This window comes from Protopterus annectens, chromosome 8.part0 (genome assembly GCF_019279795.1).
Source record: "Protopterus annectens isolate FY-2018-M chromosome 8.part0, PAN1.0, whole genome shotgun sequence".
NCBI lineage: Eukaryota > Metazoa > Chordata > Ceratodontiformes > Protopteridae > Protopterus > Protopterus annectens.
The window spans coordinates 1,915,168,569-1,915,192,819 of record NC_056741.1 but is presented as its reverse complement, the minus strand read 5'-3'; the positions used below and the strand labels follow the sequence as shown (position 1 = coordinate 1,915,192,819).

General features: G+C 39.9%; 1 protein-coding gene across 1 annotated transcript in view; it reads right to left on the bottom strand.

Annotated features, from left to right (window-relative positions):
* BBS2 (Bardet-Biedl syndrome 2) overlaps window positions 1-24,251 on the bottom strand; it is a 1,992,563-nt gene that overhangs the window by 799,962 nt on the left and 1,168,350 nt on the right. The window contains exon 9 of the mRNA XM_044079541.1: window positions 11,660-11,799. Coding sequence (XP_043935476.1) covers window positions 11,660-11,799 — 140 coding nt within the window. The remainder of the gene's footprint in view (window positions 1-11,659; window positions 11,800-24,251) is intronic.

Genomic DNA, 24,251 nt, shown 5'->3' with positions numbered 1-24,251 from the left:
TATAACAAACTCTCCAAATCTGCCACTAATGCTTCCTATAAATCCCATCACTGTCCATCTCTCAAACGTAACTGGCTAGAACTCCCTCTTACTTCACTTTAATCAACTAACCACAGCCCAGAAAATCTTCCACCATCCAGAAAAAAAACAGCCCTTAAGGACATTATCCAACCATACTTTGCATCTAGACCCTTCGCTCAAACAACAAACTACTCTTCCAAGTCACCAAAGTAAAAAAAAAAAACAAAGCAGGTGAATCCCTCTTCTCCAACTATATCTCCAAACTCTGGAACTCTCTACCCAACCCACTCATAAATAATTCATCAACAAAACAGTTTAAAATACTCCTAAAAACCCACCTTACAAACTCCTGGCTCTGCTCCTGCCACAGTCTAGGTTAGTCCTACTAAACTCCCTCCAAACCACCTATATAACATCATTCCTCGAACTTTGTGCCCTCTCAACAAACACCACACTGATTCTTATATCAAACTTATTCTCTATCTACTACCAATCCTCAATCACACTGACTTAATATCGGAGCTTTTCTCCCCGGGCCTCCACTGAAAAAGGACACATGTCCAGATGGACTCTCCCGGTTAACAAATGTAAAATAAAATAAAATAAATAACAAATTGCCTTTAACTTAAATCAGGATACAGGATATTTCACACAGCAGAAAGCAGCAGCAAGAATGTCAGGCAAAAGAGCTCAGTAAGACTGTCATTACCAGGTACAAGTTCACAAAGTAAGGTAGGAAATTCAAATATGCTCTGCTGCTGAGCACCAATCACCGGGCAAAAACTGACCAAAGAGAAGTGAGTAATTTAAAATAATGGAGGAAAGTAAAATGCCTCAATATTTAGAAGAATGCAGCATAAAATTATTTTCCAAAGTGCTGGTTTGAGATGCAGTAGATATTTGTAGAAGAATTTGTTGGGTCAGTTGTGATTGATATTGCATGCACATGTACTATTTGTTGAAAAAGCAGCTTGGCACACTATCAATAGACAGAGGCAGACTGAGGTGGGAAAGATACTAAAAACTGATACCTCCTGTAGTAGGATTTTCAAGTTTGGAGAAAGAAAAGTAGTACATTTCACCAAGAGATGGAAAATAGAACAACTGAAGAGTGATACTGAAAAACACATTGCTCCATTTAAGGTCTTGTTGTTGCTGAGTAAAATGCATTTAAGAAGGGCAGAAGCAGTCCTAAACAAAGAACATAAAAAGTAATGTTTACACAACAAGTGGTTCAGTTTCACTAGATCTGGTCATTATTCTGTCAATATTCTAAATTCAGATGACTTCCAAGATGGCTGCACATTGAGTAACAGCTTAATTCTAGCACTCCCAGTGTGAAACCAGAAGAGAGAAGGCCAGTGGACCTGAATTTCTGAGTAAATTTCAGTAACTAGCTAGTAAGTACACAGTCTAGATGTCATGAAAAAAGAAATACAGAGGACCTGAAGGAAAATCAGCTACAAAAGGTGACAGTACTGTACCTGTTCACCAAAAATGCAGTGCAAGCTCCAGACATGACTTCCTGTAACCTAGAGGAAAATGTAAGGCAACTGCACATAGACTGGATTAAAATAAACAAAACACTGATGGATTATATCAACTCAAACAATAAAAGGGTGGGAAAATGGAAGAAGCTTTAAACAGATAAGGTGATAAAACTTCAAAACTCAAGAGGTCATAATGAAGAAATGGCTGGCTGAATATGAGACTGCACATGAATAGATGTTTCAAAAAATAACCAAATTAGAGGAATGAACACATAGGTAAAACCTGAGATTTTCTGTTGTACCAGAGAAGCTGGAAAGAACAGACTGTTTTAATTTTATGAAAGCACAAATAAGCAACTGGACTGGTATTCTACAACACATGTTAATTGAAAGGGCACATTGAGTGTATGCTCCAAACCTGGCTATGAAAAAGCAACCTAGACTTTTAATAGTAACTATGCAATCTTACCAGCAGAAGGAGTTGATTCTGACATAACTGTGGCAAAAGGACAAAGTACTAAAAGTGGGAGACAGAAGAGTGTTTGTGGGGAATGACTACTCATTGTTCACCAGGCAGAAGAGGAGCAGATTTATTCCATTATTCAGGGAATGTTGAGAAGCAGTGAGATTCAAACTGCTATACCCAGCTATCTTCAAAACATTTTTCCCTGGAGAGACAAATCATATTTTTCATTAAGCACATGCTAAGGAAGAAACACACATGTTTATCCAACAAAATGTGAGCTCTGAAACAGAAGATTCTGCTTCTTGTTCTTCTGGTAATAATGACCACAGAGAGACTGTGCCACTGAAACTTTTTCCGATGCTTCAATGAAAAATGCTTGAGAGAAGGTAAACAATGCAAGAGTCAACTAGAAGAATTGAGAGTATGTTAGAAATAGAGGATTTGGGAGATGGAGATAAAGAGGAATAAAACCAGTAACTTGGAAATTGACAAATGTGGGATTACAAAGCAATAATTATATTTGTGAAACACGACAGAAGAAAAAAATCTGGAAATACTGGACTTTCTTGGACTTTGTTAAACTTGTACAAGACTCTAAAGCATATGCTTTACTTCATGTCATTAATGCTGGAGATACTTAAGCCATTGTGCATGTGTTAAGTACTGTGTTCTGTAGTGTGTAATACTAGATAGGCAGGGGTTCTAATCTCCCTCTTGCCCACTTGGTCTGTGTGTGTTTATGTGCATGTCCCTACAAAAACAAGCATGACTCCCTCACTGACTGCCAAACTGCAGTGGTTCTGCACTCCCACCCCCCCAGCCATAACCAGGCTAAACAACTTCTCAAAAGCTGACTACAACCTCTTAAGCAATGGTGTCAGTAGCTTCACAACACCACCCCTTCAGAGGATGCAGACGACTATGCTGAACAGTACGCCAATGCAGTATACAGGCACCTGTACAACTGCATGGACTCAGCCATACCCAACAGAACTAAAACCTGCTCCTCAAGGAAACACAAACCTATCTGGTGAACATCCTCTATCATCAGACTTTACAACAAAAGGAATAAACGGTTGTCCTATGGTAAAAAGGAACAAATTCCAAACTGGAACAACTCCTCAGCCTCAACAAGCAAAATAAATCACTAGTGAAAACCTCCAAAGCCAATTATGAATTGAAACAAGCCTTCCAAACAAAGGGAAACCACAAAGCCTTATTCAGTTGTCAGGAACACCCATGGCAAAGTCCAGGTTTGCTCCGAATTAGTACTTAATGGTACCACTTACACTGATCCTGTTGACTTAGCCAACCTGCTAGCTGATCGGTTCAGTGCAAACCTCACCCCTCCCCATCCCCACGAAGGCCCATTTGACATCCCTGGATCTTGTCCCACACATCACATCTCTGTAGGTCAAGTGTTAAAGGCCCTGTCCAAGGCAAAGAACACAGTTTCCACAGGACCTGATACTACCCCAGGCTGTATTCTGCACCATCTCCAGTAAGAACTAGTTTTGCCATTGAGCACCCTATTCAATCACAGCCTAATTACAGTTTCATTCCAGCAGAGTGGAGAACTACCACTGTCATCCCCTTGCACAAAGGTGGTGCCACTACTGACCCAGGAAACTATTGCCCAATTAGCTTGACAAGTCTGACCTGTAAAGCCATGGAGCATATTATTATGGATCTCATAAACATGCACATAGGCAATCTCCAAGCATCTGACCCCACCCAAGTCAGATTCATCAAAGGCAGATCTTGCCTGTTGAACCTAAATCACTTCTTTGAGACTGTCACCAAGGCCCTGGATGAGGGAATGTCAGTACATACAGCTTATCTTGACTTGGCCAAGGCTTTGACACAATCCCCTACTCAGGCATCATTGAAAAGCTAACACAACTTGGCGTAAATCCCTATTTCATCAGGTGGATGGCCAACTGGCTCACTGATAGGACTCTGAAGGTCAAAATAAGTGCCATCACCTCAGACAACAGACCTGTCACTGGTGGCGTTCCCCAGGGATCAGTCTTGGGACCCCTACTGTCTGGCACCTACTTCTCAGAGGTCCAGGCAAAGACAAAGGGCCTGGGGCTCTCCAAGTTTGCTGATGATTATAAATTGGGTGCTGTCATTGACTCTCCAAATGATGTTAACATACTGCAAGAGGGTCTCACAGCAACAAATGACTGGTGTCAAAGTCATGGCCTTAAGTTAAACACAAAAACAGTGTTATCATACCATTCAGCAAAAACATGGCCCCTAATGATTACCACATCAACGACAACCCCCCTAAGCACACAACCTGTGGTGAGAGACCTGGGTACTCAGATTGTCAACAATCTCACATTTGACCATCATGTAGTGGCAGTGGTCAGAAAAGCATTTTATTTGTGTCATTTCATAAGTAAAAGAATTGCAACCAGAAAAAAAGATATTATTACCTCTCTCTACTCCTCCCTCATTAGGCCAATAATTGAGTATAATGCCCCGTTTGGTATATACCACTCCAAACATAGAAAGACCACAGAAATACCTCACAAAGAGAATCCATGTCCTCTAACACTTTTCCTATGTGGAGAGGCTCAAATCACTTTCACTATACTCGGTATCATACAGATTGCTCAAAGGTGATCTGTCTCTCACCTGCAAGGCAATATTGGACCCTGCCCTACTACAGATGCTCCATATCTGTAAGTCTAACTCTGTGTGCATTACCTGCTTGAAAGGCCTAAATCTAATATGCAACATCAACCAAACCTGCTGGAGGGACAGGGTGGTTTTCAGAGGCTGCCCAGTCTCTGGAATAGAAGTCCCATACATGTCAGAGTACCTTGCTGACCCTATTCAAGCGCAACCTTGATGAGTGGAAAGGAAACCACAAATTTATCCCAGGGATTTCACCTTTGTTTCTCACTGACAGAGGTGACAGGGGCTGACTGTGATTTCTTTTTGGGGATAAACTCTTGGCTAGGCTTGTAAGGGCCCCAGGGCCATTAGCCTAGTAGCCTCCTATGATAAAACCATTAACTTGGAAATTGACAAATGTCAGATTACAGAGCAATAATTATATTTGTAAAACATAACAGAATAAGAAAATCTGGAAATATTGCACTTTTTGGGCTTTGTTAAACTTGTAGGAGACTTTAAATCATATGCCCTACTTCATGCCATTAATTCGGAAAATTACTCAGGAGAGGGGAAGAAAATGGAGAAAGTTAACTGTAAGTAAAACAAACTTTTTTCTTAATGGTACTGTTTTAATAGTACATGATTTTCTTTGCATGTTATATAGTAAAGTTTTCTCAAGTTATTTTTAAGTGTAATGGGATACTAATTTAAATAGGTGCTCCTGTTTTTTTATTTTTACTATTTTTCTCTCTCTTCCCTTCTTCTCTCTTTCTCCTTGGTCAGTTTTAAAAAAAATGCAGGCACTGAAATGTAAAAACAAGAAAAATCTGGTTAACAGAACATTGCCAAAGAAAAAATAGTGTGCTCTTTATCGTTCTTGCATAGGGGGATGATTTGGTTAAGGCTCTTAGCTTAATCTAGTAACAAGTTTTAAAAGAAAGCAAGTAAATGAAAAAGGTTATTGAATATTATAAGGCTTTGTTCTAGTAAACAAATGTATGCTTCACAGTTTTGTGTCTAGTTTTCTCTAGCAGACAATCTGATAAAGAGAAATGGCTTGGAGAAAATGTTTTCTGAAAGCATTCAAATGTTTTCCTAGCTAAGATAGCTAAAATGATAAGATAAAGATAAGACAAAGTCTGGCAGAACTTAGTAGAAGCACAGGCTGAAGAATGAGTCTTAGCCTGGATAACCTTCTGTTTAGGTTATCTCAAGTCTATAAGTGTGACTGTTAGTTTGGAACATTTACTCCTATTAGGAGGGTACAACTTCAATATCCGAAGATGTATTTACTTTTCTGTTATTATATTAAGTTAATAGGTTTTAGGGGAGTATTGTGGGTGTGTTTATTTTTTTGTTTGAGGGCTTTCAATAAAACAAAAAGTTTTGTAAGATGTGACATAGGCTGAAATGGAGAGGACAAGAAACAACTGAATAAAAGATTAATCTGCCAAACAGTATATGCATGTAACACAAAGGCTGGAAACTAGACATTTAACAAAAAAGCTGGTATATATATAAAAGATGGGAATAATAACTTTTCAAGAAAATGATGCTTTCTGTAATGTCCTTCAATATCAATGGTCTCACAGATAAATACAAAAAAGAGAGAGTACTGAACTATATTAAAAATGTAGAGTGCAAATAGCTATGCTACAGGAAAGCACACTCAGAAAGAAGTGAAGATGTAAATTTGATAAAGAAAGGTTTTCAGGATGGTTATTCAGCAGAATACCCAAGGCAAAGGAAAACAAGAGTACTTATATTAATTGCAAGACGAGCTCCAATAGTGATAGAAGAGGATAAAAAAGATAATAATGGTTCATTTGTAGTACTAAGAGGCTCTGGGGAAGGGAAAAGGATTATAATGGCATGTTTTATATTCCACTGAAAACTGCTATAATAGAGCTTAAGAAAATTCTGGGAGAAATAATCAGCTTTCAGCAAGGAATATTACTTGCAGATGGGAACTGAAATTTGATTTGCAACAGTGGAGATGTAAGGAAAAATATAACAGAGGGTACATTCATTTTTGAAGAAATTTATGAAAATATTTGGTGTGGAAGATGTGAATTCAGTACTAGGAGTTTGGCGTGAATTTACATATTTCCCAAGATACAAAAACTGGGCTAGGCTAAACAGAGTTTACATTTCACAGGAACACATACATTTATAACTGAAGGTCTTGATATGCACCCAATAACTATTTCAGATCATGCACCAATAATAACTAAAATAAAAACACAGGGTAATGAAATACAAATGACACTGGCACTTTCTCAACTATCTTTTGAAAAGAGAATAATTTAAGGAATGGGTAATGGAAATTATTCAGGTGATAATAGAGAAAACAGTAATTATTTATTTATTTATTTTTTATTTTACATTTGTTAACCAGGCTAGTCCAACTGGATACATGTCCATTTTCAGTAGAGGCCCGAGGAGATAAGCTCCACATTAAGTAAATAATACAGATCAGCATAAAAGAAAAAAAGAAGAATTTTCAAATTCTTCTGAACTTCAGAAATTTCTTCTGAAAATATAGCTAGGGAGTGGGAAAAAATAGAGTTGAGTTTAAAAATAGGGTGGAAATAAAAGAAAGGAAGATATGGTTAAGAGATAAGAGTTATTTAGACAGACTGACAAATATTAAAGTACTGCAAAATAGGGGGAATACCACAGAACAAGAAGAGGAGCAACTGCAGAATGCTAAACAGAAAAATGGGGGATTACCTCGATAATATGCATGAGTTTAGAAAGATTAAGGTTATGCAACTGTTTCTGATAATACCTCTAGGGCACAAAAACATTTAGCACAATGACTCAGGCAACAGATAATAGAAAAGTGTGTAGCCTAGCTCAAGGAGCCTATAATAAGGAAGGTAACAACAGATCATGTAGAAGTATCAGAAATATTTCAGAAATTGTATAAAAGTCTATATAAAGCAGAGAAATATCGAAATCAAGAAAATATACAAATGTAAATGTTTATGGAAGACTTGTATGTGGCCAAGGTTAGAGGCAGATGAGGCTCAATTATTAGCAGGACAGGAGGAGATGAGATAAAAACGGTGATGTATAAGCAATCTACAGGAAAATCCCTAGGAATAGATGATATTCCTGCAGAAGTTTGGAGGCTAGGAGGGAAAAAAGGAAAAAAACTGATAAAGATCTGGAAGGTTTTGTTTAACACTATTTTAAGAGGAGGAGAAATACGAACATCCTGGAAGAAAGTGGCCTAAAGAGGGTAAATATTCATCAGATTCAGCTTCATTCAGGCCATTTCAATACTAAATCATGATTATAAAGTGTTCATGTCTATAACAGCTAAAAGAATGGCAAAAGTGGTGCCAAAATTGACAGATATGGATCAATATAATTTTCTCAAGGGGAGGCAAACATTTGACAACATTAACAGAACACTAATGACCAAGATGGAAGTAGAATGTAAGAAAATACGACTACTATTGGAGGGTCTTGATGCTGAGATAGCATTTGACAGAGTAAGCTGGGACTTTATGAGCAAGGCAATGGAAGCATTTGCATTCCCTCATAAAATAAGAAGGCTAATTAAAAGGATATATGAGGGATCAGAGGCGAAGATTAAAGTGTGCGGAGTCCTCTCTAATAATTTCTGCTTGAGCACAGGAAGTAGGCATGGGTGTCCTCTCCCCCTTTGTTTTATATATTATATTTAGAATCACTGGCAAAGAAAATAAGGCTGTCAGAAATTCAAGGATATAACTGATACGGTAGACAAGGAAAGCTGGCCCTATTTGCAAATTATATTATTTTATACCTAAGAAAACCAAAAAGCGACATTACAGTGTCGTGGTACTTTTTGAGACAGTTTCAAATGTTTTCGGGATACAAACATTAATGAAGCTAAAACAAAGTCAATAGTGGTAAATTATGTACCCCAACATGAATTGGTTCAGCAATTTCCATACTTATGGGGACATGATAAAATGAAGTATTTAGGAGTACGGAAGAAAAATGATCCCAGTGTGGCAACTAAGGATATGTGGGAAGAGACTAAACAAAAGATAATACAGAAACTGAGAAAATGGAAGCTATGTTACATAGATATTGATGGTAAAATACAAGTAGTTAAAATGTTTTTATGTACAGGTCAGGCATATTTATCAACCAGAGGAGAAGTTGTGGACAGCAATTAATAAACAGCTGAGGGATTTTATCTGGGAGGAGAAGATGACAAGAGTCAAGTGGGATAAACTGATTCCTCCAACAGAAGAAGGCAGATTGGGATTACCTGATTTGAATGGGTATTTCAGAGCAACACAGTTAAGGCTCCTATACATTGCACAAGCAGAAAACTATAATTCAAAATAGAAAGGGATGAAGCTAAAACAGGAAGGGAAGCTCAATAAACAAGGAGAGATTAGGATTTTGGATGCAGACCTTTAAGAGAATAACAATATTCATACAGAACATTATATTCATAAAGTAGCATAAAGTATTCTAAGAACTATGCAAACACGGGAGTGGGAAAAGATTCTTCCAGCAGGGATGACTGCAATTAGAGATACAGACAAAAGGCAAGACAGGGGTTGGAATTTATTGGAGAAAACTGGTAAAGGAACCAAGGCACTAGGAGCAAATAACTAGAGAGGGAAAGGTAAAAGAATGGGAAGACTCCAAGAATTTATTTGGACTGCAAGTTACAGATTGCCTTCCCTACCAAGGATTATTATGCGTATAGGCAAGGAGAAATAAATTAGTGGGGGGGGGGGGCTCCTAAACAAAAGACCAGCACTGGTAGAGTTTTCAGTAGAATCTAGAACAGAGGCTGCCATTAAAAAATGAATAATTATTACAGCATATAAAATATTGCATGATAACTATAAGAATCAATCAGAGGAGGTTAGAAAGGACTGGGAAGAGAGACTAGATAAGAAATTCACAAAGAAACAAATGGGGGATATATGTATGTCTCCCAAATATGCAACAAAATCTAGAAGATTTAGGATCTTTGCTTGGAAGTATTTACATAGAAATTTTTATACCCCAAGTAAACTCCAAAGAATTTTTCATCGGGTATGCAACAAATATTGGAGGTGTGATGGTGTGATGGGGAAGAAACAAGCAACTTGGAGTATATTTTCCGGGAGTGTAATGACTTGGCAGACTTTAAAGGTTCCCTGCGGATTGCTTTATTGGAGATACTGTGTGACCAAATTGGTCTAATAAAGGAATTTCTGAGCCATGATACAAAATTAGGAATTGCCTAGATATAGTAAGGCTCTGTCGTGTCTAATTTTGGTGGCTTCCAAAAAAGCAACACTAGAAAATGGAAATCAAAGTCTAAAACTTTACTAGAAGTAGCAAATATAGTAACAGAGAAAAACAACTGGAACTGGGATCTTTAGAAAAGGATAGGAGCAAACTACATATGAAAAATGGGAACTGTGGGAACAATACATGCAGAGGAGGAATGGGGTTTAACAGAAGGCAGGACTTGAATGAGCAATGTAATGTCTGACCGACAATGACTGGATAATATAATATTTCCAAATGTGGTTGTGTCAACATGGTTTGTAATGTATAATGTTTGCAACTGAAATTATGTCAACGAAGTTTGCTTTGATTTATATAAATGTAAGATTGTCCATGTCATACATGATAATTTAATATAGATGTTTGCTGTTTAAAAAATACTCTAGATAAAGACCTTAGAAAACATTGCCATGTCTGCAAGCAAAAATGAAAAAAAATGCATCTTCACATAGGGCTTGCTTCTGTAGAGAGAGAAACTGCTTTGTAGTTCAGAAAATAAGAACCCTGAATGTTTTCAGTCTTAAAACAAAGTTTGACAGTTGTGAGTTATGCTTGAAGTACACGAGACCTTCTCCAAAGCCTGTTCTTGACATATCTCTGGTCTCCGAATTCAGTAAGACAGTTGTTATGGATTTCCATTAACTTGATTCTTGTGCCTTGTATCTTCATATTATCAATCAATTTACACACTTTAGTGCCAGAAGCATTTTAAACACAGAGAACATAAGAAATTGCAAAGAAATATATTTATTGTTGGGTAAACAAGCATGATTTGCTTCAACAATTTTTCCAGTGAGAATGGTGGAGAATTCATTGATGATGCATATACAGAGACCTTTACTATTGAAACTATGACCACAGCTGCATACCAAAAAAAAACACAATCAGAGACCAACAGAAACAATAGTAAAATAAAAAGTTAGTAGATGTGACTGGGAACAACTATTAGATTGTGGTCTAATGGCAAAAACTACTATGTATAGTCTGTAGTTATATAGCCCATATAGGTATGCTCATGGTAGGAATCCAAATCTCCCTTCATTTCTGTTGTACAAGTTGCTTGTTCTTGAAGGGACCACAAGGAGTACAGCAGAGGAGGAACACACGACAGCACTACAAGCATTAACCAGAGAATTCTCTGAGGCTGACAATACAATGACAGATCAAAACTGATCTTTTTGCAGGCCTGGTCTTAGTGGTAACGTGAACCTCACTGCTTGGTCATTCAACTTGTAGCCTTCTGGCTCAGGTGACAAGCTTTAAAAGCTTACAAAGGGCCTAAGCAGCTGAAAACCTTGAGGACACCTGCTGAAATTTTTCATGAAAGTCTCAGAATAATTAAACATTTTAGCCAAATTCTGCTTTGGTTTCATTTTCTCTGTCCAACAATCTTGGCTTTTGCTGAGTCAAAGTTAAGTCCTTCCCACACAAATCAGAAAATCCTTCCAAAGTAAATCTTTCCACTAGATTGTAGGCTGCCTCTAAGTCGGTGTTTAGCTGTTCATCACCGCTACAGAAGGGCCAAGCACTGCACTTTGAGAAAACAGATTGGGCCTATATGCTAGAAGAGGCCAAGTCCAAAGTTCATCTACCAGATATAAGGTTGGAAAAATGTTTGAAGGGGAGAGAGATGCTGTATGATAAAATCTAAACTGCTTATTTTTAATACTTTATCATAATTTAAACCAAACATTTTGTTACATGCCTTTATTTCTGCAAAATATATGTGTGTTTTCTATTTTCAGATAAATACCTTTGCATTCTCTTCATAGTTTCGGAGTTCTAGGAGCAAGTTCTGTTTCCGGTGACTCAGCTCACGAATAAGATCTTGCTCAACACTTGTGTCCATCAAGTTTCCTTTCATCTCTTGGTTTGCAGGCATATACCCCCTTACTAGGGCAAAGCAAACAAAACAGTCAAAGATTTAGTGGTGACATGACTTTGCAATGTTTAACACCCTCCACAGTATGTGATCTTAAGCAAAGCATTTCTCCCCTTTAAAAGCAGGAGATGAGATAATATTTCATTATGTGGTAATACTAATCAGACAATAATGTGATACATGCACAAGTTAGAATCCTTTATGTCTCTGAAATAACCAGATTACCCAAGGAAGTGGCATGGTAGTACACTGAATAACTACACTTGCTCATTGACTAGGTATATTAAATATCCAGTACTGCAAATGAGGCAACAGCTATACACCACAGTACTAAATACATCATGGCTGATGCAAACCAGCAGCACCATGGATTGAACACTGTGTATGTTCACTTTGAAAAATCCACCTGTATGTATAATACATTTTTACCATCACAGAAATATTTTTAAACAGCAGTTTAAATGTTACTGGTTCTAGTTCGACATATTTTTGGATTTCTTTTATACTAAAAGATCCTCCATAGGAAATAAAATACAGTTGCTTAAGTTGCACTTGCCCTAAACAGTAGATGTTCAAATTCTTCACTGCTGCAGTAGCCTATCCTGCTAAGGATACAGCAACCAGCCAGCTTCCAAATGCTTTCTTTCCCTCCCCATGATGTCACTCTGGCTGCTTACAGGCTGAGCTTTTTTGGTGGGAGCTATATAAACAGCCAGAGCAACTAAAAATCTTGAGGACATTCTTGACCCTAACCACAAAATGGAGAACTCATCCTGAACTAGATCAATAAATAATAAATAACATCTAACTTTGTATCCCATGAAAACTATACACAAAAAGGGGACTGGTGGGTTAGTGTGGCTACTGCAGCAGTGAAGAATTCAAATGTCCATTGTTATGTGTAAGTGCACCTTAAACAACTGTTCTATGTTCATCATTTTCAGTGCTACAGTAGAGTATCCAGTGTGGGAGGATAAGGATCCTGAAGCCCCTGGAGAATAGTCCTAGCAAAGACTACTCTAGACCTGGTAAAATAATCCAGCTTGTAGTGCTTTGTAAAAGTATGGATACGGGACCAAGTTACTTCCACTAGAATGTCTCTAGAGTCCACTACTTTTCAGTAAGCCATCATAAATGCTAAGGCTCAAGTGGAATGTGTTTTAAGACTGCTAGATTGATTTTCCATGGTGAGAGTAACAGAAGACAGCAACCGGGAAACAGTCGGTTTAGACACACAGCAACCTTTCCTGGTCCCAGAATAGGAAATAAACAGCTGCTTAGCTTTCCTGAAAGAGTTAGTCCTGGCAAGATTGTACTTTAATTGCCCATGCACATCCAGAGATTGTAAAATCTTTTATTGTCTTTAGGATCCAGATAGAAAACAGGGAGATTGATGGATTGATTCAATGTAAGCTTAAACAACCTTTATCATAAAGAAAGGTCTGTACATTGAGTGACCATGTGTGTGTAAAAGCAGCTAGGGTTCTCCCACCATGAGAGCTTGCATCTCAATACTTTTCTGCAGAAGTCAGTGCAATAAGATGACCAGTTTTCCTAGCAATGAATCTTAAGTCAGCCTGACAGGCAGGTTTAAAGGGTGACATGGTTAATTTTTTCCAGCATAAAATTTAGATCCCAAGGAGGAAGAACCTGTCTTCAAGGAGGTCTCAGGTATAAATCTCCTTTTAGGAAACTGACTGTAAACAGAGAAGAAAGAGGGAGACCCAATTGCAGACGCATTGAAATGGTTGCACAATGAACCTTTACAGAGAAACTCTCACAAAACTTTAGCACCAGTGGCACAAAATCACTGATGATTCACTGGTTAAGAACAAACTTCAAATTTCAGGACCAAATGCGGAGACTGAATTACTGAAAGAAACACTTGTATATACCAAGTTTGAGATGCCATTTCTTGGCATGTTCCCTTTTCTCTGAGGTATGGTGATCTTGGAGTTGGTGTATATAGGTTTGGGGGTGAGTGGAGGCTTGCCCCCATATGGGAGGGGTGCAGGAGGGCTTGCCCCTGCAAATAAAATTTTAAGTGTGATTTTTGAGAGTCACACTTCTCCGAGTATTCAATCTTTTTTTTTGGGGGGGGGGGCTTGAAATATGCAAGTTTTTAATAGGCTTTCTTGCTTTTCTGCTGCACATCCTCATGAAAGAGGTGCCTAAAAGGTATCAAAATTGAATCATCCAGGCAATCAGCTGAAGTTGTTTGATGTCAGGGTATCTCAATCCCCCGCCCCCCCCCCCATCTTGTGTGAATAGATCTTGTCTGGGAAGAAGCCTGTGGTATAATTTCATAGCAAAGGAGAACCAGTTTTGCCTGGACTGGAAGAGAATCACCACAATGATTTTTGGAGAATCTTTCTGAATCTTCAAAATTAGCCTGGAAATCACTGGAAAGGGTAGAAATACATATAGGAAAATCCCCCACCAGGGAATAAAAGAGCATCTGTTCTCCAGTCCTGCACGCAAGGAGTCCTAGAACAGAATCTATTTAGTTATCTGTTTTGAAAGGATGTATTCAGAGCTGTCTGAGATTTTCCCCACAGCTGGATCAATTCCTGGAAGACCATTTCATTGAGTTTCCACTCGTAAAGGTCTGCCCAGGATCTGCTTATCTTGTCTGCCACCATGTTTTGCTCTGATGGTACACAAGATGACTGCATAGTTAAAGAATGCCCAAGCTATTACTGCCACATAGAACAAAGGGTACAACCTGGGTGCACCCTCGCTGTTTGTGCGCCACATAACTGCAGTGTTATCTGCAATGACCCGAAGAGGACCTTGGTCCCAAATATGAAGAACATACTTTATGGCCTGAATCAAATCTGATATTTCTTTGATATTTATGCACTTCATTCTTTCTGAACTGTCCCACAGTCTTTGCACTATTACCTTTTTGAAACTGCTCCCCAAGCAGAATTTGAGGAATTGGTCAATACAGATTGTGATGGGGTAGGTGGAAAAAAGGGAGACTTGGATTGTGAGCCTTCTGATTCCTCTACCAATGCATCTTTGATTTCATAAAGCCCAAGATTGAAGTCTGAAACTCCAGGGGATAAGAATGTTAGATCCACATGTTTTTAAGGTACCACTGAATCTTTCTCCCTTGTAGCCTGGAAAAGGGAATCATGAGAATCACAGATGCCATGAAACCCAGTATCCTGATACATTCTGTGGCAGTAGCTTGAGATCTGCAAGAAAAGTTCAGGAAAATTTCCAGATTCAAATCCACCTTCAACTGTGGAAGGAAAACCTTTTGCAATATAGTGCTTATTAAGCAACCTATTAATATGATCTGTGTGATGAAGTGAGGGAGGATTGTTACGAATTTATGTGCTATCCCAAATGGTTTGGGAGAGAAGTTACCTTTGTTAAGGGGACTCCTGGCAACTGGGAAAAGGCTCTGCATGAATAAGCAAGTTGTCTAGATAAGGAAAAAATGTGTATAACCTGCATTATGCATAGGGTCACCACTGGAGCTTGACACTTTCTAAACACTTGTGGTGCAGTGGACTGCCCAAAGGTTACCGCAGAGTACTGACAATGTGATCCAGAAACACAAAATGTGAGAAATCTCCAAGTTGCTTGCTACTGAAATGTAATGGTAAGCATTCCTGAGGTCTAAAGTTACCCTAAAATTCTGATCTGGGATTAGAGCCAACACTGTTTGAAGGGTTAACCTCTGATTTTTAGAATCTTTACAAAAAGACTAAGAAAACAAAGATCCAAAACTGGTCTTCAGGAGTACTACATCTTTAGAACCAGAAACAGTCTGGAGTAAAAGCCATTTCCTATTTTATTTGCAGGAACATGCCCTATGAATTCTGTTTCTAACATGCTGGAACATTTGGGGGCAAAAACTCTCTGACTTTGAGGGTAGGGATCACCCTAAAAGGAGGGGGATTTTCTATCCATTGCCAACTGTAACCCCCCTGAATCACCTTCAAAATCCATTTGTCTGAGACACTCTGTTGCCAAAAGGGAGCACTGAGGGTCAAATAAGAGGAAGATATGCTGGCACAGGAAGGGGAGTGAAGGTGACCAGATTTCTGGCATAGTTATTCTGAGTAGGGTACCTGGCCGTTTTTTGGAAAAAAAAAAAAAACATCCTTCTTTGGGGGGTTATTTTCCCTTCCTGCCATCTCTAATTAGGTGTCTGTTAGCAGGAAGCACAGCTTGTTTGTTTTGTACTTTATCAGAGTAGACTACTTTAAGGAAAGAAACCAGGAAGCTGAAAAATCCTAGAAACTCACTGGATTTATATTTGCCCCTCTCATCCCATTGTTTGAAGGCCTGCATAGCAGAAGGCCCAAATAAAACTTCCCTATTCGAGGGGAATTAAAAATTTCTGACTTTAAATCACCTAGAAAATTTTGATTATGAACACGGACAAATCTTCTCAAGACTATATCAAAAGTGACATTCCAAGATGGCTGTACACTGATCAGCAGCTTAATTTCAGCTCTCCCAGTGTGAAAAAAAGAAACTGATAGATAAGGCCAGAATTCTACCTGTATCATTAAAATTCAGTTACTGGCTAATAAGTAAACTACCTGGATGCCAGCAAAGAATAAGCTTAGACAGCCTGAATGAAAATCAACTAGAAAGGTAAAGAGAAAATACTGACTGGGAAGAATCCTGCAGTTATTCAGCAAAATGTAGTTCAAGTCCCAGCTGTGGCAGAAGAGATGGCTTCCAGTAAATTAGAGGAAAATAAGTCAAATCCACTCAGGGCTGATTAAAATAAATGAAACACTGAAGTAGTATATCAACTCAAATAACAAAAGAATGGAAAAAAATGGAAAATGCTTTAAATACCTACTCAGATGAACTGATAAAAGTGCAAAAATCAGCGGTAGAAATGAAGAAAAGGCTAGCTGAATATTATACTGCTCAAGAAGAGCTGTTCCAAGAAATGGAATAAAGAAGACAGAGCATGCAGAGAAAACCTGAGATTTGCTGCCATACCAAAGAAACTGCAAGGAACAAACTGTATTAATTTTATGAAACCAGAAATAAGTAAATGGTCTGGTATTCCAAAGTAGGATTTAGTAACTGAAAGGGCACATCATGTTTATGCTCCAAACATGGCCATGAAAAAGCAACCATAACCTGTATTAGTAAAGATGCAATCATACCAGCAGAAAGGGTTGATCCTTACAAAACTGTAGCAGAAAGACAAAATACTAAACACTGGAGACAGAGAGTTTGTGGAAATGATTTTCACTGTACACAAGGCAGAAAAGAAGCAAATTTAACCCAGCAATTAGAGAATGTTGAGAGGCGGGTGTGAGACTCAAGCTGCTGTATACAGCTATCTTCAAAATATTTTTCCTGAAGAATCAAAGTCAATTTTAGATGTAGAACAAGCTAAGGAGGAAATACAAAAGTTTGCCCAATGAAGAGAGCCAACATATAGAAGGGGACTCTTTTGGTAATAAACCTCATAGAGGGACTTCCCAGTGAAACCTTTTCCAATGTTCCAAAGAAAAATGCTTGAAGGACAGAGAAAAGCAGAGGAAGTACCTTGCACTTGAACCAGTGTCTGGGGTTGGGAGATGGAAATGAGCAGGAAGATGACAGCAACACTGAAATTAGTGAATACACTGAGACTATAAAGCATCAATATCATTTGTAAAATATGGTTTTACAAGTTTTACAAGAAAAACAGGCTGAGAAAGATTATTTTTTTTTATTTTGTTATGGGGAGATGACAGCATAAACCCCTCTTCATGTCACTGATACTTAGAAGGACACTAAAAGGTAAAAGAGAAAATGAGAAAGCAACTTTAAGTAACATTTTGCATCACAATGTAAAAAGAGAGAGTGGACAAATGTTTAAGTTAAAAGGCTGAAATCAAGGGCTGTTAGGGTGGGATGGAGTGTAAAAGTGCACTGATTATAACATACAGAGAGTTCAAATGTTTTCTTTTACTTTTGCATAAGTGAATGTCAGGAATTAATCTAATGACAACTTTTTGTTTGTTTGTTTTTAATGACAGACCACAGTGTAATAGTTTTCTTTTAGTACATAAATCTTCAGTGTTAGTTGAGAAGCACAGTTTGTTCTTATATTTCCATGTTAACAATCTGAGTAAGGTGAAAGCAATAGAGAGGTCTAGATAATATTTACTGAGAGAAACATAAAACTTAAAGGTACATGGACAAGTATCTCAGTAAAAAATAAAGTATGAAATTACTGGAAGTTAATAAGAGATTGCAGCTTTTTTGGTAACTAAATACTTCAACGCATTTACTAGAACATTGTATAATTTAGTTTTATTTAAAGACATCCAGTGCACTTTTTTGTAAAGCTAAAAGTTAGTTTTCTGGAAGCATATACGCTGTTTTTCACATCTGGAAGGAGAATAAAGACAAGACAAGAACAGACAGCATTTATTTTAAGTATGAGCACAGGCTGTAACATGTGCTTTAGCATGGATAAACTTAATTTTAGGTTAGTTAATGAGTGTGGGTGCAGCTACTGATTTGGGACAATACTTCCTTACTTGAAGATGTACATTGTAGTGTGTGTTTGTTTTAAGTTAACAGGTTATGGGGGTGTTGTGTGTGTGTGTGTGTGTTTGAGGGTTTTTATTAAAACAAAAAGTCTTGTAAAATGTAACATAGGTTCAAATGGAGATGACAAGAAACAACTGTATAAAGGATTAACCTACCAAACATTAGTGTGTGAATGTAACACAAACAATGGAAATAGAAATTTTAAAAAGCTGTCATATATAACATATGGGAATAATCATACTTGGAATGTGAATAGCCTCGCACGTATAGACAAAAATGTAAGAGTATTGAATTACATTAAGAAATGCAGAGTACAAATGGCAATGCTACAGGAAGCACATTTGGAAAGAAGCAAGAATTTGAATTTGATAAAGAAAGGATTTCAGGATAGATATTCAGCAGAATATCCAGGACAAAGGATAAAGTGAGTACTTATACTAATGTCTAGAGGAGCCCCAATAAGAAAAAAAAATAGTAATTGTAAATTTGTGGTAATAAGAGCTACAGGCAAGGGAGGAGGATTACACTGGCATTTTTATATTCCACCTGAAACAGTTATTATGGAGCTGAAGAACATTTTGGGAGAAATAATCAGCTTTCAGCAGGGAATATTACTTACAGGTGAGGACTAGAACTTGATATGAAACAATGAGGATTCATCTAGGAGGGAGCTATAAGGGAAAATATAACAAAAGAGGGAAGATTTCTAAAGAAATTTATGAAAATATTTGGTATGAAATACATGAATTCAATAGTAGGAACTCAGACAGAATTTACATATTATTCCCCAAGGTACAATAACTGGGCTAGAATAGATAGAAATTATATTTTACACCTGTCTATTTAATTGGAAACTTTGACATACATCCAATAACTATGTCAGATCATGCGCCAATAACAACTAGGATAAAAATGCAGGTTAATGAAGTGCAAATGAGAAACTGGCACTTCCACACCTACCTCTTAAAAAGAGAGGAATTTCAGCAGTGGGTAGTGGAAATTATATGGGAAGGTAGACATTTCTTCAGATGTTGTAGCTAGTGAGTGGGATAAATTGAAATTTGAGTTTAAAAATAAGGTAGAAATAAAACAAAAATAGATACGGTTAAGAAGTAATTAGAAGTTATGTCCTTACCATAACGTTCCATGTGGAGTGTTCATCTCGCCTTTGTTCTTACACCTGGGTTCGGAGCCGATCCTTCGGTCGGCCGCTTGCAAGCTCTGCATCGAGAAGAAGCTCGAGAACAACCTAACTCCCACAATCCCCCTCTGCCTTTACCTCAGATCTAGTTTGCAAGCAAACCAGAAGTCAGAGAGAGAACATTCATGCAAAAACAACATAACTGTAAGAACACTTATCCATATATATATATAAGATATACATATATACACAACCACTGCAAATGCAGAAGCCAAATAAACCAGGCCAGGCACCAAACTGCAATGCTCTTCCTGAGGGTGGAGGGTGGAATGTAAGAACAAGCGAGATGAACACTCCACATGGAACGTTATGGTAAGGACATAACTTCTAAATGTGAGAGTGTTCGATCTCGCCGTTTGTTCTTACACCTGGGTAGCATCCCTAGCTCCATGTTCCTGAGGAACTCACGGGAGAACGTTCTTGAGCACAGTGGAACCAAAGGTTGCCCTGTCCCTAGAAACTCTGTCTACCTTGTAATGAGAAATGAATGTATGTGGTTTAGCCCAAGTGGCAGCTGCACAAATAGTGTCCAATGGTAAGCGAGCTGCATGAGCCAGGGATGTAGAAACTGATCTTGTAGAATGCCCCTTGGGTTTGACAGGTAAAGTTTGTTCTGAAGAATCATAAACGAATATAATGCAATCAGTTAGCCATTTGGAAAGGGTTCGTTTAGTAACTGCTACACCTTTCCTGCTGTCAGCAAAGGCTACAAAAAGTTGATCAGATTTCCTGTGATCCTTTGTTCTATCCAAGTAAAATCTAAATTGTCTATGAACATCCAACTTGTGTAACATATACTCTAACTTATTGGAGTGATTTTTGAAAAAGGTAGGCAGTTCAATGGATTGATTAATGTTATTAATGGAGCAAACTTTGGGGAGAAAGGATGGATTAGTGCGAAGAGATACTCTGTCAGAGTGAAAGATCAGATAAGGGTGTTTAATGGAAAGAGCCTGAAGCTCAGACACTCGCCTAGCGGATGTAATGGCTACCAAAAAGAGGGTCTTCCACGACAAATACTTCAATGGGGCAAGAGGAGGCTGGCTCAAATGGAGGTAACATCAATTTAGATAATAAAAGGTTTAGATTCCAAGGAGATGTAGGAGTTCTAACTGGTGGTCTAATATGGAAAGATCCTTTTAAAAAGGCCTTACAAAGTCTGTGAGCCATAATAGGTGCCCCACATTCTTCCACATGAAAGTTGGAAATGGCAGCCAATTGCACTCTTAAAGTGGCAGGAGAAGCTCCTTGGTGGAACAATTCTGTTAAAAACTCCAAGATCTTGTTTAAAGGAGCTAACACAGGGTCCAAATGCTGTGTATTTGCCCAGAACACAAAACGCTTCCATTTACTAGTGTAGGTCTTTGTAGTGGAAGCTTTATGAGAAGCCACTAGTATATTCTGAACTGCAGGTGAAAGAAGATCAGACCTGGCTAAGTAGGGAAGCGGAGCAGCCAAGCTGCTAGATGGAGTGACAAGAGCGAGGGGTGGGGAGCCCCTGACGAGTGGGTCAGTAGATCTGGCTCTGGGTCCAGGATCCAGGGTCCCCGAATGCGGTGTGCCAGAAGAAAGGGAAACCAAATTTGATGAGGCCAGAATGGGGCAATGAGGATAATCGTCCTTTGCAGGTTGTTGGCTTTCTGCAGAAACTTTGCAATCAGGGAAAGGGAGGAAAAGCGCACAGGAGACCTGGGGCCAATCGTGAACCAGCGCATCCCTGGGGACTTCCCTGAGGGGGTTAATAGGGCAAAGTAGCTCCTGCATTTGGCTCATTGGAGACGCAAAGAGATCGCAGGAAGGCTGGCCCCACTTGTAAAAATCTGCTTCAAGAACTGACTGCTTGAGGGACCACCGTGAGGCAACAGAATTGCTCTGCTCAGCCTGTCGGCTATGACGCTGGATGACCGGGATATGCGCTATGCATCAGAAAGCGACCCGTGGACTCCGCCCATTGCCAGATTCTCATGGCCTCTGCATAGCTGATAAGACTTGGTTCCCCCTTGTTTGTTTATGTACTAGACTACGGACATGTTGTCTGTCTGAACTGCAATAGTCCCCTAGAGGAAGAAGGGGAGCAAAGTGTTGCAACGCTAGAAACACTGCCCTCAACTCTAGAACATTGATGTGCAGATTGTACTCTAAATTGGTCCATTTGCCTTGGACTGTCTGTCCCTGAAAGATGCCCCCACCCTATCAGGAAGCGTCCGTGGTCACCGTAGCTGTCGGGCGGTAGCACAAATGGTCTTCCGCTGGAAAGGTTGCAAGTCTGAAGCCACCAGGCTAGGTGTGATTTGCATGTGTTTGTGATCAGAATTTCGTGTGTCAGAGGTAGCTGTTGGAACGACCATTGTGCAAACAGTAGCTATTGCAGAACTCTCATGTGCAGTCTTCCCAATGGTATCGCAATGAGAGAAGCTGCCATGAGACCCAAAACCTTCAGAACCAGTTTTGCTGGGGATTTTCTGGATGACAGAAGAAGAGATATGTGGCTTTGTAGTGAGGCTATCCTTTCTGGAGGAAGTCTTATAATTAAATGATGCATCCAATTCTGCTCCTATGAATGAGATATGCTGTGATGGCTGTAGTGAAGATTTTTGAAATTTACGGAAATTCGAGGTGAACACAAAGCTGTAGTGTGTACTCCCTGGCCTGAATCAGTTGACGCTGGGTGGTGGCAGAAAGGAGCCAGTCGTCCAGATACGTAAACACCTGGAATCCCAGGCGCCTCAGGTGAGACGCCACCACTGCCATGCATTTTGAAAACCCTGGGGCTGAGGTCAGACCAAAGGGCAGGGCTCGAAACTGAAAGTGGCTGGCTCCCAGCCGAAGCGCAGTGATCCCTGGACGCCCTGGCCATTTTGATGTGGTAGTATGCCCCTTCAGATCTATTGAGCACATCCAGTCGCCCTTCTGTAAAAATGGAAGGATCGATTGAAGCGTGACCATTCGAACTTTTCTTTCTTGATGAAGGTATTGAGGTTGCTTAGGTCCAGAATCGCCTCCAGTCCCCTGTCTTCTTTGGAACTAAAAAGAACCTTGAGTAAGTTCCGAATCCTCTTTGGTCCGCTGGGACTGGTTGGATGACTCTTTTTCTAGCACCTTTGAAATTTCTATAGCTGCCGGTCTCGCAGATGGGGCGGCACATTTGGGAGTCTTCTTCGGAATGGGGGCAATAGGAAGGGTATTCTGTAGCCTCTGGTAACAACGCTTTTACCCAGTTGTCTGATGTAAGATTTTGCCAGGCCTGAGGGTATAAAGCTGCGACCCCGACTGCCTCCAGAGCAGGACAGTCGGGCCTCTTCTCAGGAGTGCTGGAAAGGTTTTCCAGGGGGTATCCCTGTCACCTTGGTTTTATGGACCCTCTGCCGCCAGGGCGGCGTCTTCCACCTCTGCCCCTCCTCTGCCTCTAGAGGGGGCATCACCCTGTGTGCCTGGGAAAGATCCTTGGGGTTTTCGAAACCACATTTTTCCACCACATTGCCCTTTGGGGTACAGTCTGGATGGGGTGGAAAAACGGACTCCGACAGCAGACAGAGTCTTTCCCACCTGCTCACACCGGGTAAGGGCCTCCTTTACTTTGGGGCCAAAGAGAGTGGCACCATCAAATGGGGCGTTAGTAAAGGAAGACTTGAAGGCTTCCGCAAATGAACATAAGCGCATCCAGGATTGTCTACGAAGAGCAATCGCTGAAGTTGCCCTACTCGATCCTTCGGCTGCGTATGAGATCAGCCTCATGGACGAGTTTACAATGGATGTAAGGGTATTGAGATGTGCTGCAACTTTTTCTGAAACAGCAGCATCTGTAGTACCCTGGAGGGTATCTCCCAACTCTTTGATTAGATCCCTCTGTAGCCGTGTGAAATGGGTCAAATAGTTCAGGGATCACATAGAAAAGGCAGCTGAACTAAAAATGCACTTCCCGTACCTGTCCATAGTCCTAGAATCTCTGTTAGGCGGATGGACAGATGAGGAAGATTCCGACATCTCCTTTTTCGTGGCTGCTGCCACCACCATAGCCCACTGGCACTCCTTTGTTAGATAAGCCTTATCCTGAGGGGCAGTATTTTACTTGTTAGGCTTTCTAGGGACTGGCTCCACCGTGTCAGGCCCCATGCATGCCCTTCTCGAGCAATCAGCTCCATTAATTCATCAAGGGCGGAGGACCCAGGAGGAGGAAGGGCGCACGAATGCCTTCAGCAAGACTGACTCATCCTCAGAAGGGGGGAGGGATTGCCAATCACCTCTCTGCTTTAGGATCTCCAGGATGTCAGAAAAGGAGACATCCTCTGAGGGTGACTTTGGGGACCCTTCCAACTCATCTAAGTCAGTGTCCGATGTCAAAGATTCTTGTGGAGAATCTAAGTGTCTCCTCTTACACAGTCTTTTCCTAGGGACTTCTTCGGGGGGAGCATCCGAAGAAGCCTCCGAGGAAGAGGGGGCACCCTCCAGGGGTGGCTGAGACACAGGTGCTCGACGCTTAGATGTAGCCATGGGTGCAGAGGAGGATAACGGTCCTTTATGGGGAGGAGAAGCTGTTTCTGCTGATGTGGTTGTCTGGGTAGACAACACCTTCCTCATGAGGTCGAAGGCCCCGGTCCCGAGTCGAGGTATCTCCCGGTTCAAGAAATGGGAAGAATCCCCACACAGGCAATCAAGGCATCGACCCGAGGACGGAGCCGAGTCGATCCGAGCCGAGGCCCCGAGAGGGAGCGTCGGAACCGAAACATC